At 39.9% G+C, this 17,105-nt stretch overlaps 1 protein-coding gene across 2 annotated transcripts in view; it reads right to left on the bottom strand.

The window, feature by feature from the left end:
- The window catches only part of LOC145944938 (uncharacterized), a 50,002-nt gene that overhangs the window by 16,018 nt on the left and 16,879 nt on the right, over positions 1 to 17,105 (bottom strand). The window contains exon 1 of one of the 2 annotated variants that reach the window (XM_083053644.1): positions 15,171 to 16,684. The exons of the other annotated variant lie outside the window; for it this stretch is intronic. Within the exon in view, the coding sequence (XP_082909770.1) occupies positions 15,171 to 15,543 (373 nt within the window). The 5' untranslated portion in view covers positions 15,544 to 16,684. Of the gene's footprint in view, positions 1 to 15,170; positions 16,685 to 17,105 lie in introns of those variants that run through there. 2 annotated transcript variants of the gene reach the window in all.

Raw genomic sequence — 17,105 nt, 5'->3', positions numbered from 1 at the left:
TCTCTTGTTAAGTGAGAGCCAACGACGTCATTAGCGTTAGGAACGACATCCTGGCACCCAGGAGACCGGCGTCGCCTCCTACCTGGCAAGCAACACCAGTTTCCAGGTGAGCCGGCGACACGCTATATCCGTTTCGGGTCAACTACGGACTACAACGTCCACAACTCACCCCTTTAAGGGTTGATTAAACCCTGCTAGATACCGGAATGCCGCGGAGGTGGTACTAAACGCTCGACCATTTGCGCCTACGATTGCATCGTTCCCGTTCTAATTTTCTACGCTTTAAAAATCTGGCGGAATCGACGAAACTTTTTAATGAAGATTATAAAAATCAAATGTATCGAAGGAACTTTGCAATTTATTATTACGCCATTCATAAGATTTATAAGACTGCATTTACTTGCTTCCTCTCAGTCTTTGATCCAATCGTCGATATTAATCTACCTCGCTCATCAGCGGTCTTTTTATTATTCTATGTCTTTGAAATAACGGAACGCGATATCTCGTTAGAGAAAGATGTTAATCGAGAGAGCGCACATTTGAATATTGATTCTATTCACACGTAATTTTCTATTCAATATATTGAATCTATCCAATCTGAGAATCTATTCTTCACGTTGTCATTATAAATTGTTTGTTAAATATATGTTCGCGACCTCGCCAGACGTTAATATAAATTTAACGACACCGTAGGATCGCTTCTGCGTCCTGGACCGATCGGTTGTTTTGGTCCTCATCTAAAAGATGAGGAAGGTTGGAAGAATGATCCCGGGAAAAAGGGGTTAATAAAGTAATTTAGTTTGACGCGCGCGCCAAGAGAGAGAATGTGTGTGTGATAAAGGACACGGATGGGCGAAAAAAGAGAGGGCGAGAAAGGGAGAAAGGGAAAGAGAACAAGATTATTAAGCTGTAAGGCGTTAACTGGCATAAGGCGTCGGTAGGTGGATACGTTGCTTGCGTGCCAGACTGACTGCATTTGCATCTAGACGCCATCAATCCTCCTGACGCCCGGTTACATTCCCCTCCGAGCACCCTCTCTTACCCCACCATCCGAGCGCCGAACCAAGAGCAGGGAAAGGAGGTCTCGACTCCTTGCTCCGAGAACGACGACTCCTAACGTCATATCCGACTCGCGAGGTGCGAAACGAAGATCCGCCAGAGTATACGTGGAACAAGGGGGCGCGAAATAAACGGTTATTGTGTTTAACGATTATTGTTTTGTGCACAGAGACAATTTTCTCTTAGAATTTACCCTGAATATCATAATAATCTCTCCCATACTATGCAGTTTAGTAAAATTAATCAAACATGTTTTATATTTTATTGTGATAGATGTTATTATTTTTATTGTGCTAAATATTAATCAGAGAAATTCTCTTTCCATAACATATTGTCCCACGATTACCATGATTTTCAGGGTAAATTCCAAGAGAAAATTCTTTCAATGTGGAAATATAACGAAGAGAGAGAAAAAGATGAAAGAACGTGCGAATATAATGAATTGTGAATTTTCTGAAGCATCCATGTTTTCCTAGAAAAAAGTGATTCTCGACTCTTACTCGATAGTTGGATCACTTGAATTCTTAAAATACATGTTTTAGTATTTTTATGAGAAATATACAGTAGGGGAGCATATGATACCACGTTGTACGATATTCATGGATTATGCAAAAGTTCGAAAATGTTTTGGGAAAAAAAAAAAATCTTTTCATTTTATTTTAAAACAAGACAAAGATTTAACACAATTTTTTTGTCATGTAATCGGACCAAATATAATCAAAGTAAAATAAAAAAATAAAACAAATTGAAATTTATCTATCGCGTTATATAGGGATGATTTACATGAGACTATTATATTTCACTATTTTATCAAGCAATAAAAATTGCACATAATGGCAAAATGCATTTACACTCTTGAAAAAACCAAATATATTTTATATTTACAGAGTTACATCTACAAAGCGATGCCCTGGTTAAGAACCACTGCTATAAGGAATTATTATAAGGCCCAAGCGGTTCACGTGTCCTTTCTATAACGAAGGCGGGGCCGTTCCTGAATTCACCTGGCGATATGATTTAACCGGACGCGGAGCGTTTTCGGTTTATTAACAGAGACGCTACAATTATATTTATATTTAATGCTCGGGGAGCAGAGTCTCGAAATATTAATGCTCGTTTGTGTCCCTCGCGAGAGAGGTTTGTCGCGGCGAGATTGCGCAATGCGCGACCGGTGCGGACTGAATTAATTAGACGAAATTATGGCTGGATAGTTGATATAACTGCGCGTTTGTCAAATTAAGAAACCCGTTCCGGACGCTAATAGACTTCACGATTCGGTTCTCTCTCTTTCTCTCTTAGGACTTTAGTTTTGAGAAATGGCCCGACGTTTTATTCGAATTCTTCGAAAGCTCTGCGGGATTCGTGGAATTGGCGTCTCTGTCACGAGCGAGATGAATTGAGACAAATTTTTTCGACTTTAAACCATTCGCCAACTTCTTGACTTCTTAATTATGCAAATTTTGTGTATTTCTTACATTAAATCCAATCGCGCACACTGGAGGGATCAAACGTCGAGTTATTACCGTCTATTCCATAATTATCATTTTTCGAATTATTAAACAAACATTTTATAGAAAGCCGCGTATATATTTCTCGGACTTATCTTAAACCGCGTGAAGTTCTTTGCTTGATTACAACGCGACACGATTACGCGCGTAATAATGTTACACACGGCGCAAGTCTGAGATATTAAGTCCTCGTTTACAAGTATCTGATCCTGCTGATTACACTCAGGAGCGAGGATCCAATTAAGACGAGATGGCAGCCGAAGCGAGTAAACCTGAAAAGAATCGATCGACGAGCTGTGGAAGAATCCACTCTTAGATAACGTGATCAAATGAGTACAATATACGAAGATAGATCAATGAACGTGGACGTGACATCTGTCTTGACGTTTAGTAATTTTTTTTTTTTCCATATTTACACCCGTCAACGATCGGATTTAGTGTCCGAAATAATCATGCTCGACGATTTCTTTCGGTCTCTTAAATCTACATGTGTCATCGAACCCTCTTTTTGGATCCCTTTCGAGTATTTACATCCTTGAATGCACATCGTGTCTCGAAATCGCGCCGAGATAATATTTTAACGAATCCGCGACATTCGCAGGAGAACACAGATATACGAAGAAAAGGACGAGGAGATGACTTCGGAGAAAGGGCGGAGAGAAGGGCCGTCGAACGAGCTACGTAGAAGAGATCCTCCGCATAATGTAGGTAGCCGGGCGTCCAATAAGGAGGCTTTTCTCAGATACGATCTAACAACCAAGCCGGTTAATTATATATTAATACCTTCGCGTGTGCGATCCTCGGTCGCGTATAACCGGCATCAAGTGGCCGGCCGGCTGACTACCTCGACGAGAAGGGACGATCTAGGGACGCCTCATCGTAGAGACCTCGGAGAATTTCATCGATCGATTTGACGCATCGATTCTCGTAAACACGATACGTTTTTGCGACGCGGAGGCATTCAGCTTCGTCACGGACTCTTTTTTTTTTTTCTTTTTTTTTTTACGCACAACCAAACTATTCCACCAACATTGCACACTCATGGCACAAAGGTTCATTTTTTTTATTATCCTGAATATATAAACTTCATCGACGCGCTGTTCATTAATCATTCGAGAATCACGTCTCGACGCGAAGTTCTAATTTAGAAAAATTTGAGAGAAATTAATTGTCATTAAATTTATTATATTTATTATTAATTTCGAAAAGTGCTGTATGAAGTCCAAAGAAGATTACTTTGATTGATTGATAATAATTAATTAATAATTATAAGCGAGATCTGATGACGAATTTGATTCGCGAGGCGAAAAAAAAACTGGAGCTCGCGAAGGGCTAACGAAGGACTAACGACACGAAACATACAATGTGTGGCGACAAGCGGGAAATATATGGCCGCGCGCGCGTATCTCTTAATTCCCGGTAAATACTGGGAATTTAACCAGCCGGTAATAAATACCCGCATTTAAATCCCACGCGCGTCCACGAGTTCTGAACTTGTTTTCTGGGACGCGCAAGAGAGGTAATTGCGAGTTTATGTGTTTATTTCGCGCGGCCGACATCTTTTTTATTGGGGCGAACTAATTACCCGTCGTGTTTATTTAACGTGTCAATTAGAAAAATTACCACGTCGCGGCGTGGAAAAAAAATACCGGGCTGCTATGCGATGGCTCTTTCTTCAAAACTGAAATTGCCTCAGGTGCTTCAGAGTTGGAACGTGGAAAGTTGAATGTTTACACGCTAGAAGATAGCTGATCGCGTACATTTTTTTTTTTTTTTTCTAGAGAATCCGAAGCCAATTTCTCTTTAAGAAACTTTTTTAAAATCTGGAATTACTTATATCCGAAACTAGCAATTTAACGCTGCAAAAGGAAAATAGAAAAAAATGTGGAAAACCGAGCTACCTCGTTTGTCCATATATTTAATTAGATCCGAGTATAGGAATAATAAATTGTTAAACGCGAACGGTGCACTTTGGGGCAACCTATCCCAATTATTAACGTAATAGGAAGCGAGTAGGAAAGGTCAATATTGAACGATAATAATTCCGCGTTTCGTTCCCGGCGCGGCCGATCGCGTTCGGCTTAAAGAGGAGAAATTGCGTGCCGGGGCCTGGCGTTGGCTTACACCACCCTAACTACTAACCACGGATTGTTACCCCCATGGCGTGTCATTTCGCCGGGCGATATTATATCCTCGTCGTCGCGTGAGATCTCGAGTCGGCGCGAGTCGATTGTTTTAAATGACCAATCGGCACCGTTCATTATCAGTCGCCGGTGACAAAACTCGTCTGACATTCCGCGTATTGCGGAGAACAAATTCCCATTATGTATATAATTGCATTTATTTACGTCTCAAATTATTTAATATCTCGCAAATAATTTTTATAACGCGCTTAGCAATTAAAGTGTAAAATTTTGTAAATTCTAAGTAAATTAAATAAGTCTTTTTTCAAATAAATTAATTATATATAATTATATATATAATTTATATATTATATGTATAAGCAATATGTATCATATATTATATATACATTAATTATATAAATAATGTATATAATAATATTATATATTAATTATATAAATAATATATGTATTGGTAATATAATAAATATATTTATAATATAATATATATATATATATAATATATATTAAATTTTTTAAAAAATAAATAAATAGAAAAATTAAAAAATAAATGTAAATAAATAATATATTCATATACAGATTCCTGCGAAAACGACGCATCGAAAGAGTCCGAATCGCGATCCTTTCGATTCGCGACGAAGCTGAGCGTCCTCGCTTACAACGCAATAAGGTTGCCATTAATTTATGACAACGGCCAGTAGCGCGAGTAATAGAATGTAGCGAGCTGCTGAAAATGTTAATTCTCGCGTGGAAGCAGCCGCTCGTAAAAACGCGGATTTATCACGCGGGCCGTCGATTAATCGAATGCAAACGGTCATACAATATTCCCCGGCGCAGACGTAGGCGTTCCTCGTCTCGCGATAAATTTAAAATTCGCCGAAGGCTATTTTTTTTACGTCATCTCTCTCTCTCGCTCGTTTCCCTAATTGAGGACGGAAACTCGCGGAATCAGGTCGACTACCAAATTCCGAAATGGCACATCGATGTTGGAAAGCGTATACGATATATAAACGGCGTACTTATAATCTCGACTTGTACTGCGAAAATATTATTTTCGCGATACGAAGAGCTTCCCGAACAAACACCGATCTTTGTCTATATTAATCTGGATAATTATATGTCTTATCTATTTGATTTAAACGTGACTCGCGATGTCACCAGTGATATCATTCCAATCCTAAGTATCGATAGCGGGTCAATAAATTATCCGAGAGAGACACATTAAACGCACGGATGACGTAAACGAATTCGTATTAAGTGCGTATCGCGCTGTTTAGCTACCGTTTCTTCACCGTGGCGTATCGCTTCACAAATCATCCGACCGTTTATGTTCCCGAGACATTAAGGGCCGCGCGGCACCGCGGGAAGAAGTTAATTCCCGAAGAAGGACGAGATCTCGCGCGCGCTAAGAGGCGACGAGGCATTGTATGGCCGATGTTACACACATACAAAACTGGCGAGAGAGTTAATTTATTTGAAATAATTCCCGATGATATCGCATCGACACAACGCCGACGTACCATTCATTTTTATCGCGGCGGGTCGCCGCAATGAAAAATTCGCGCCGGCTGATAAACGCTCCTCTTCTCTCATAATTACGCGCATAATCTCTCGCGAGTGTCTTAATTTACGACGAGCTTAAATTTTGAGAATTTGAAAAAATCCCTTCAATCCGAATCGCATTTCGAATCGTTTAATTTTAAAGTTTCCGCAATTTTTTTGTAATATAATAATAATTTTCCAAGGTGTTTTTTGTAATGTATAACAATTTTTTGTAATATGTAATAATTTTGTAATATATATTTTTTTTTTTTTGATAAATTTCCGTGTAAAGAATTGAAAGAGCTCTTCCTATATTTCCAAGAGAAAAATTGCGCCCATGTAAGGCGAAGTTTGCAGACAGGAGATCGCATTTACAAGACATTGAGTCCGCGCCGAGGTGAAGTGAGGGGGGCAGGAAGCGAAATTGGCGAAGTAACTCAGAAAGTAATAAAAGGGAGATTCTTATCGTCAAAGACAATTAGCGGAGCATATAAATATGACGTATTTATAGTCTGTCAGCCATATCTTCCCGCTATATGCATCTCCACTACCCCACTTTGCTCTCCATCGTAACTCAAACTATTTAATTAATGTTTTTTCTTCTCTCTCTCTCTCCCTCTCACTCTGTTTCTCTAGTCGCGAAGAAAACTGACGATAAGAAATATCGCAGACACGGCATTTCCCTTGTAAGCGCCTGGCTGGTTGACTTGTGTGCTCGCGTGATTCTTTGTAGACGAAACCAAGAATTGGAAAATCAAGATTATCTTATGAGCGCCCGTCATGTTTAGTTTCATTGATGAATTTTTATATCAAACCGACGTCAACGAATAATCAATCATTGATAATTTTTACAAAGAAAAAAAATATTAAGAACTTTTCTCTAAAAAAAAATGCGTATATTTTTCTATTACTTTGGACCGAACAGAATAGAAAAGAATGCAACGTGCAATATTGCACACCGAGATGCAATCATTACTCTGTCTATGTAAATTCAGTATTTACAGAAATAAAGTCTCGTCACGTTTTCAGTAAAAGGGATAACGGAATTTCGTGTAAAGGCAATTATGAAATCGAATCACTTATGTATTATCGACACACACACACGTATGTATGTACACGCTTCGTGAAATCTATCGACAGAGATCGATGGATCGTGCAGCTCCAATATCTGAGGCGAGATGCCCTTCGGCGGCCGAAAGACGAGGACGACGATTCAATTTGTCGGTCGCGCCTGCGTTTCGCCGTGCGAGTATTTCCGAGGGGTGGCGGAGGAAGAGGGCGAAGGGGGCGAAGGGGGGCTGGACGAGGGCAAGGGGGCCCGTGGCGATATTCACGACACGCAAGCCACGCTCGAAAATTAGCTCGTGACCAAGCGTTGGTAGCTCGGGTCCGCGCGAGGGTTCGCGGAGCGGGAAATGCAGAGAGGGTAGAAGGAGGAAAGGGGGAAAGAGAAAGGGGGAGGCTTGTGGAGAGAAAGAGAGAGACAGGCGACGTGAAAGAGAAAGAGAAGCGCAGGGTTGCGGGGGGAGAGAGAGGAAGAAAGAGAGGAGTTTTGAAAAGGGACTAACGACCGGCAGTTAACGGCGGCTCTGAAATTGCCGGTTGCCGGCATATCTTCCACGGCCGAGAGAGCCAGCCGGGAGAATTATTAAACTGTAGTTTAGTTTAAATTAAGTTATTACCCCCGGAGCCGCGAGCGCGCGCGCAAGCACGTTTTCTGCCTGCCTGTTTTCATTCCGCGCTGATCTTTTCTTCTGCGCGAGCTTTCCCGCGTATATATACAGGGTGCAACTGAAGAAACATGTATGGAGCACACCATTAAATTCTCTGGCTAATTTAGGGATGATTTTTCCTCGGTGAAAATGTCGAGGTACCTATAATTTTCAAGTTATAAATGATTGAAAAAGAAGAACGCTTCTCGCACAAACTAAACTTTATAGAGTTAAATATTAACAAAACTACATTCTTTAGTTAATTTTAGGTAGAGTTTACTTTAATAAAATTTTAATTTAAGGCTTAGTTACAAAAATACATGATGTCAAAAATTGGAAACATGCAAAAAATGATAATCTCCCTCAACATTTTCGTTGAGAAAAAATCACTTCTAAATTGACCAGAGAATCTGATGATGTGCTCCATATTATATAAATTTTTTACGCCCTGTATATATGTGTGTATGTGGAATTTTAAAACAAGTCCAAAGAAGTCAAAAAATTTTTGTATTTCTGATTCTACTAAACGTTCTTATATATAGCAACATCTTAATATATTTATCTATTTAAAATACATATTAATTTTACTTGTCGACAGAGAGGTAGAGAGATGTGAGAAAGAGTTCAGACTGTTTAAAAAAAAAATCAAAAAAAATTTTGTAAGGCTGCATTCTCCTCTCCTCGCGGAAAGAAGCGAACGTATTAGAGACCTAGAAGTATTTTCATCTCAATTAAAATTCTCGCGTGAACATTTCACCTGCGTTTCGTGTTTGTACGTCTGACCAGGTAATAAGTGATTCGCATGTGCCAGTGGGATACGTGAAATTGCATATAATACGGAGTATTCCAGAGAATATCATACAAACGTATGTACGTGTTACCGATACTCAAATAAGTATTGTCGGCAGCTCTATATAAGTGGGACGACGGATGATACCCGATTGCCATTTTACACGAAGCCGACTATTATCGCGAACTAATGAATGGCTTCGTTAATGGACGTGTGTGTTTGTCACCCGGTAAAATCTTTCAGATTACTCGCAATTTGCACTTATCCGAGCGGCGATAATTTCAAGAGTGTAAGAGAAGGGAAAAGAAAGGGGGGGGGGCAGAGGGATGACGACGGTGGCACGTAACCCGCGACTTCGAATTATCGCGTTAATAAACACGCGAACGCGAACCGATGCGATTTTACGCATCGATTAAATTTATTATCGCGAGCAGGGCGAATCCTCGTGGCACGAAACTGACAATAACGACAATGACAAATATCCATCCGACGAAGGGGAGATGGTGGATGAATTGTAATTTGTACTTGTACCAACTCACGTTGCGAGATATCGTTCCCCCCTGGTAGTATAATCGACAGATTAACATTCCTTGTATACAAGCGCGTTTAATTAAATTAATAAGATTGTATATCATTATCGCAACAATAATTGCAATGTCTTCGCGCAATGTCGTCATGTATGTATATATAAACGACGCATATTTAAAAAGCGTTAATTCTCGATAGGAAAAATACTTTTTATAATCATATGCCAGTCTCTCTCTCTCTCTCTCTCTTTCTCTCCCTCTCGCATAAAATTATCAGTGACGTACTGCAACATTGAAATTGTATATTGTTTTCGCACGATTTACAATTCAATGCATCGCTAAAAGGCAATAAAAATGCACATGTAGCTTTTTAATAGACAAACATATCTAAAATTAGCTGTCATTGCATTTCAAATATGGACGATTGCAAAACAACGTTTCAAATTTACAATTAATTGTTCTTTAAAAAAATGGCGCTCGCGCACGCACGTGTTTTAGGTCCGTATTTATAGTCGTTTTTCAAATCTCAAGAGCGTCTATTAGGTTAAATACTCAGATTTTATGTCTTGAGATACAGACGGTTCAATAATTACATTTTGATTAAAAATTGACTGAAATTTTTAACTGAAATTTTCTCTTGAGTATCTCTACTAAATCGAGGTTACAAACGAAATCAAATTGATTTTAAAAATTCATCTATTAAATCATATCGTGTCTCAAGTCTGAGATGAGATTTGAGAAACGACTATAAATACGGACCTTAAACCCTCTGATCCAAAAAGCTTCCTTTATTATGATAAATAAACGGTATTGCGGCCAACGCTGATTTGCGAAGGGTTAATATTAAGATTCGTATTACGCACTCGAGTTTCTCAATGATAATTGCAGCCTCGCGCATTATTTCGCGTCAAGTTTCGCACTGTTTCAGAAAGAAAGAGAGAGACAGAGATGATAACTGCGATAAATCCAGACTTTTAAACGTTTCCCCGTCCCTCGGCCAATTAAACTTTCTCTGCATCCAAGATGCTCGAAAATTGTATACCATAAGGCGAATTACAGAGGAATGTTTCGACTTCATCTTAAGTAATTTCCAACCCATAAAATGTTCAACGGGACACAACGCGGTGGGTAATTGTGAAAAATTTATCTGCGAAAAATAACGCACATATTGTGGCCTTTCGACACTCGACGAAGTGAGAGATACGTTCTGCGTTATATAGTATTCGAGTTTCGTTTTTTTTAAGAATTCTTTTTCAATCCTTATGAATGTTTTCCTTCTCTCTCTCTCTTCTTCCCGACCGTTCGCCCTTTTTTGTCAACTGCCCTAATGCCTCCTCCTTCGGTCTAATCGTAAAATAATGATAGGATGCCCACGATAACGCGACCGCTTACTAAAGAAACCCGGCTCGTTTGGTTTCACCTGCATCCCTCTTCGGCATCCCCCTTCGAATACATCGCGTTTCTTCCCGAGATGGACACTATTATTTCGTTCGCCGTAATGAAGGGGGTAGCTTACAATCTTATAGACGAGAAAGTACAGTGAAGATCTTTAAATAATTTTTTTTCCCCGAAAGAAACAGAGTTTTCCGTCAGTCTAATGATCTATAGTTGGAAAAAACGCACGTACCTAGATGATTATTGAACGAAAGATTAATCTGAGACTTCTGTAGCAACTGCAACAGTTTAATCTTGCGAAGCGCTAATTCAATCTCGCCTCTCTTATCCAAGGGATTCTCTATCGCGTCGCCAAGAAAAGCCACCATGTTTTAAGGACGCGCTATTTCGACGAGAGACGTGCGTAATGAACAATTCGTACACCTGTCATGACGTATTGGCGTGTACGGTGTACAACGCTTAAGTGGCAATTAAAATCCAATCATTTCAAAACTAATATCACTGGTGTAATGCGCGAGTTATGATTCATAAATACTTCATGCTTTGAGAGATCATAATCAAGAAACTATTCATACAATTAATGTTTATGTTTATATACCTTTTTCTCTCTGCTTTACTCTCAACGCGGCGCCATAAAACATGACCATCTATTTTAGTTACACCTTATACGATATATGATCTATGTAGATGCTGGAGAATAAAAAACATCTCTCCATAGATTCCTATCTCCCAGAGATATTATGTGTGATATGAAAGTTATTGTTCTCGGCTTAAATAAGACTCTCCGAAAGATTATAAGCGTGATAGATATGTATCGAGACTTTACAAAGAGTTAAAGATTCATATTCTATTGTTATGTCTATTTTCATCTCGAATTGTATCAAATTATTAAACGATACAAATATTTAAAGATATTTACAATTCGCGAATATGTCTATTTTAATTAAATCTTATACGATACATGATCTATGCACGATGTATGTTAGAACATAAAAAATATTTCTCCATAGATCGTATATCTCTCATTGTCAGAGATATTACGTGTGATATGAAAGTTATTGTTCTCGGCTTAAATAAGGCTCTTTGAAAGATCATTAGACTCTACAAAGTTAAAGATTGAAATTCTATTATTATTGTGTCCTATTCCTCATCTATTTTCCTCCCAATTGCATCAGATTATTAAACGATATTCATATTTAGAGTACTTCTGCCTCTTCTCGCGAATCGAAAGACGATTCATGCGTCAAAAATGTTTTCAAGTAATAGAGGTCACGGAAAAAAATTTCTAGATGTCGCAACAAAAATTATCGCTATTTTTTGTATCTGATAGAATATCGTTTGTCACAGATAGAATTATCGTTTGTCACAGATAGAATTTTTTAGTTCTGTCTCTGTCATTTAGATTGATTACATGCAAAATATATACGATATTGCAATATGTGCTAATCATTTGTCTACCTCAGTTAATTTTTTGCACCTAAAAAATTTTTGTTACAATTGCAAAACCATTTTTTTGAGTGGTCGATGCCAAGTCGATGGCAGAGTTATAAAGAAGAGAAAAAAAGCGCGATCCATCATCCTCTAGGACATTTTATATTTCAACAGCTGACTACTATCTGCGACGATGCCTATCCCGATCGAGTCTGACGCGCGCGACAAGCGACACGTCTTAATCCCGGCGACCCAGCCTTCTCGTCCGGATCTTAATTCGCGACGACGAGATTGCGCGGCCGCGGAGGAGGCTTTGTGGAGGCTTGAGAAGCCGCCGCGCCGCCGCGAGCGCCGACGGGACGCAATTTCGCGGCGACGCTAAGCGCCTGGCTTAACGATCGCGCTAACGCTGAAAAAGTTTAACGATCGCGTAAAGGCATGCGCACGCGAGTCCGCGAGTAGTTCGCCGCCGAGCTAATTATGTAAACGAGAGTTTCGCGAAGCGAAATGAGGGGGCGGAAGAGGGAGAAAGAAGAAAGAAGAGAGAGGGAAGAGATCGCGGAAGCGATGTATCGCCCGGGCGACATCGATCGGGGAGGAGTGAGGAAAAAGGGGGATAAAATCTCACAGAGCGCCGCGAACGTTTAATTAAGAATTGGTGTAATTAAATGTTAACCTAGCGGAATACACAATGCGCCGCGATTGCGGGAAACACGAAGTGGCAACACAATGTGGTCTCGTTCATTCGCCTTCACGTCAATTTGAAGTTCCTATTAGGAAGCAATTTATCTAATCTTTTCTAACTAACTAAATATCTAATAACTAAGTAGAATTCTTAAGAGCTGCGATTGAGAATGAGACTAGGAAGGGTTTCAGAGATTTTAATCTACAGCACTTGGACACTGAAATAGCTTTAGATTACAAGATAATATTTGCTAAACATAATAAAATTCTTTTATATAATCAGATGCTGAAAAATATCTGTTCTCTCGTAAATAGAATCAGTATATTATTAAAAAGCAATAAACAGTCACTGACGGTTTCAGTTATAAACAAAACATTGCAAACCAGTGAAATCTCATTGAAAAAATTAATTCAAGACATATTCACTGGTCTTTGGTGAAATCTTGTGTCACTGTTTTAATAAGTAACAGTTTCACTAATTTAGTTTGAGAGAATAATTTCTGCTGAATAGTTCAACATATCTTACATAAAAACTTTATCGTAAACTCTGAATTATTTGATTCGCCTGCAAACGAATAAGAAACGATTTTTTTTATTTCTAACAACCCCCGATGATGTTTTCCACAATAAAGAAATTATATGACAGATCGCGAGGCGGATTTCGTTCAGCTTGGCATATCAAAGAAAGATATTAAAAACGCGAAAGTAAATCGGACTCGCGATTTACTACGTGACGCTGTAAAGAGTGTTCGGCAAACGACGTTCGATCAAAGTGGGCTCGCAATTACGCGCGTTACTGACATTTCTAATAAAACTATTTATCATAATGGAGAAGGAGGGACTTTCATAAATCGCGAAATAACAGACGGGTCGATTTGATGCACGCTCGCGTGCTCGACCCAACAACGTTCATGAACGAAATGCTCTCCTCTCAATATAGAAATCATTATGCAATTATAACGAATCTAACCGCCGCGTACTTTTCCGGAAGCGACGAAACCGCCAAGTGTTATTCAACGCGGCAGAAGAAGTATCGTGAAATTATCAAAGAGAAGAAGTCCGGCAACCCCGTGTGATAACAAGCTAAAACTTTTCTAATTCCAACGAATAAAACTGTAACTTATATACTCGTCAGAAATTTAGACAAGAATATACAATATTATGAAATATATAAATACATTATTATATCTAGATATTAAATATCTCTCTCTCTCTTTTAAACCCCATAAATTCTTTCAAAGATTTTTATTTGATGCTTTTTCAGTAAACATTTGATAGAGAAAAGTCATTTATCGTAATTTTTTTATATATAATATTTCATTCTTTTATAATTAAATTTTTGTAGAAATGTCTCGATGCTTTTTTATTACCAATTAACATCTTTGAAAGATGAATACTTGAAGATTTATTATTCTATTCCATATTTTTTAAATTCTTTTAATATTAATTTTTCATAGTTTTTAATGTGTATTTCTAGAATATATATATAAAAAAATGACTTTTTCAAATATCTCCCCTTCCTCTAGGGATTTAGCAGTTCTGTGAAACGGAATGTTAATCAAAACTTTTATTTTAATTATTTGATAGCTCGCGATAGAGTTTTCGGCAAAAGACAAGCGATCCACGCAAATTCGCGGAAGCGCGCGATAAATTCGCAGCAGCGGAAACAATCGAAGGCCAAAGGCAAGCGAATTAAGTGGCGCTCCCTTCGTAGCATAAACAAGTGTTAGGGACGTGAATGGGATCACGTAAAAAACAGATTTCCACCCTCAGCAGCGCGGACGTTCGCGCGCACGAAACACGGATTTCAGACGGGTGGTCGAGGGGCGGGAAAGGGGGGATCAGAGGGACTAACGTCGTAAGCGATCCCAGGGGCTCGCCAGGAACGATCTTATGATTGACCGCGTTACGCCACTCCCTGAAGACCGTTTTTCAAAAGCTATTTCGGAAACGCCATCATTATCTACGCACTTCAACGCGCGTCAGAGAGGAAAATGCTCTCTAAATTATATTACTAATTTTTTGAAATAAAAAAATGATCTATACATCTTGATAATTAATATATTTATCTTGATGATTTATATTTATATTTTTATTATAGTGCAAAGCTCTTCTCTTTAATTGCGTCGTGCAACTTGAATAAACAGAGTATAAAAAAGTCTGCAATTCATATAAAAGATTTCCAAGAGATTTTTAGCAAAATAATATTTTTTATGTGTTTATGTTATCTAAAAGAGGGAGGGGGAAATCCTTTAGGCAGAATAATACATTTCTCTTTCATTGCGTGTATGCTTTAACGAAAATATTTTTAGAAACATTTAATTGATATTAATTTGAAGCTTCTCAAGGGCTTCTTTCTTGGACGTTAGGCATCGACTCACCTTTCTTCTCGTCCTCTTCCTCTCCGTGATCAGTGGCATGATGCAGATGATGTACAGCGGGATGATGCCCGGTGATCGTCGGTACCAACGAATGATTGCTCAACGTCGGATGCGGATGATGCGGGTGATGATGGCTGAGGAATCTGACCGCCGCGGCAGCGGCCTGATGCTGGGCCTGCATGCTCTGCTGTACCTGGCTTTGCACCTGTCCCAGAACCGGATGATGAGGCGGCCATCCTGCCAAATGAAACGGGAACACCGGCGTCGTTCGTTGGAAGAGCCTGGTCGGGGCCAGCAAGGATCCACCGGAAGCGCTGGAGCCGCTGCCGGGCGGCAACGGAAAGGACAGACCGCCTCCAGGCTCCAGGACCATCTTCGGTACCAACTCGCCGGCTGTTGTCTCTCCTTCGAGAGAGAGCGATCAGTCCGCTCGCATCAATCGTCGACGATCAGGCCCGATCACTAGGAGAGGAAGAGATCACCTCCGATCACTGGCGCGCCGGAATCATGTGTTTATCAGGAATGCGAGGGATTGGAAGATCTGGTGTCTAGAGTCGTTAAATGTTTCTGGTCTCAACGCGCATTTACATCTTCCATTCTAGGCCTTCTAGAGCACGATCACTACTGAACGAGATACAGTCCATGAATCATCACAGTCTATAAATCACTAGATGATCATTGAGACGTTTATAAAAATTTAGATCTCGCTGCTTCGAATGAAATTTTACATCTGCCATTCTAGATCTTCTCGATTATGACACAAATTCATCTCAATCGTCGACCTTTGAAGAGAGCTTAATCTTAGAAAACGATAATGTTCGAGACACTCCGAGATTATTTACTGCCTTTCAACATCTATTATTCACATGTTCCTGATTTTTCGATGCTTTCGTCGTAGAATCTGCAGATCGCAATCTCATGATCCAAAATGTCAGTAATGATGTTTCACATATTTTATTTAAGTTTTACTGTGTCGAGAGTTGCGTTGCCTGTTAGGTAGCCGTCTGTAGAATTTCGCTTGCCGTCGGTCAGGTCTCACAATGTTTTCACAATTTTTTGATGGCCTTTCTGAGCAAATTTGAGCGATATCACAAATCAAAATACAATATTTCAATCATATGTCCATGATCAACAATAGCAAATTGTCAATTTCACTAATTGTCATCAATATAATCAATTCTTCACTTGCCAAGCTGGTCGATTAAGGCTTGATGACTTTCGACGATAACAAAAATCTTTTAAAGGTCCTTCGCAGTCTCCCATCTGATGTCACTAAAAGTTCCACGATCCGCAGAGACGATTCCTCTCAATATAGTCTAAAATTAATGTTCGTGGCCGCGATCGAAGCACTGTAACGCGCACGTTCGCGACAGTTTCTCAGCCGTGACACGTTACCGGAGACTTCCGGGTCCTCGCGACCTTCGCGGATCCAGTGCGTGCGACAGGCGGATCTCCGGGATTTCCTTGGTAGCAAGGACCTGCTGTGGTATTAGAACCACTACGGCATGAGCCAACGGCACAATACTATCTGCCCAGAGACTCGAGTCAACGACTCCCCTCTGTTAGCAAGACCAAAACTGGTTTCAGGATCCGCCCAGGGGCTGGCGATTGGACGAACGTACGGCAAACTCGTGGATGATGCGGGATGTTGGACCAATGGAAATGCGGGACGGCCATGCCCACCGGACGCTTTTTTCGTCCTGGAATTGAATCGACGCCTGGTTGTGGCGTCTAGTGGGGGTGAATCAATTGGCGGCTGCCCTGAAACAGGCCGCAAGATGGCTCCTCCCTTCCCACAGCTGCTGCGAGATACCCTTGCCGATCTCGTCGACCGAGGCACTCGAATTCGATCCGAGTCGGATTCGTGGTAATGGACAGGCAAAGGTATATATCAACGAGTTGCACGGTTGTTTATTGCTCGGCATTGTTGTCCCT

Source organism: Prenolepis imparis, unplaced genomic scaffold (assembly GCF_030444845.1).
Source record: "Prenolepis imparis isolate NDT839.2.m4 unplaced genomic scaffold, iyPreImpa1.0 SCAF_14, whole genome shotgun sequence".
NCBI lineage: Eukaryota > Metazoa > Arthropoda > Insecta > Hymenoptera > Formicidae > Prenolepis > Prenolepis imparis.
This window is presented reverse-complemented; position numbering and strand designations above follow the sequence as displayed.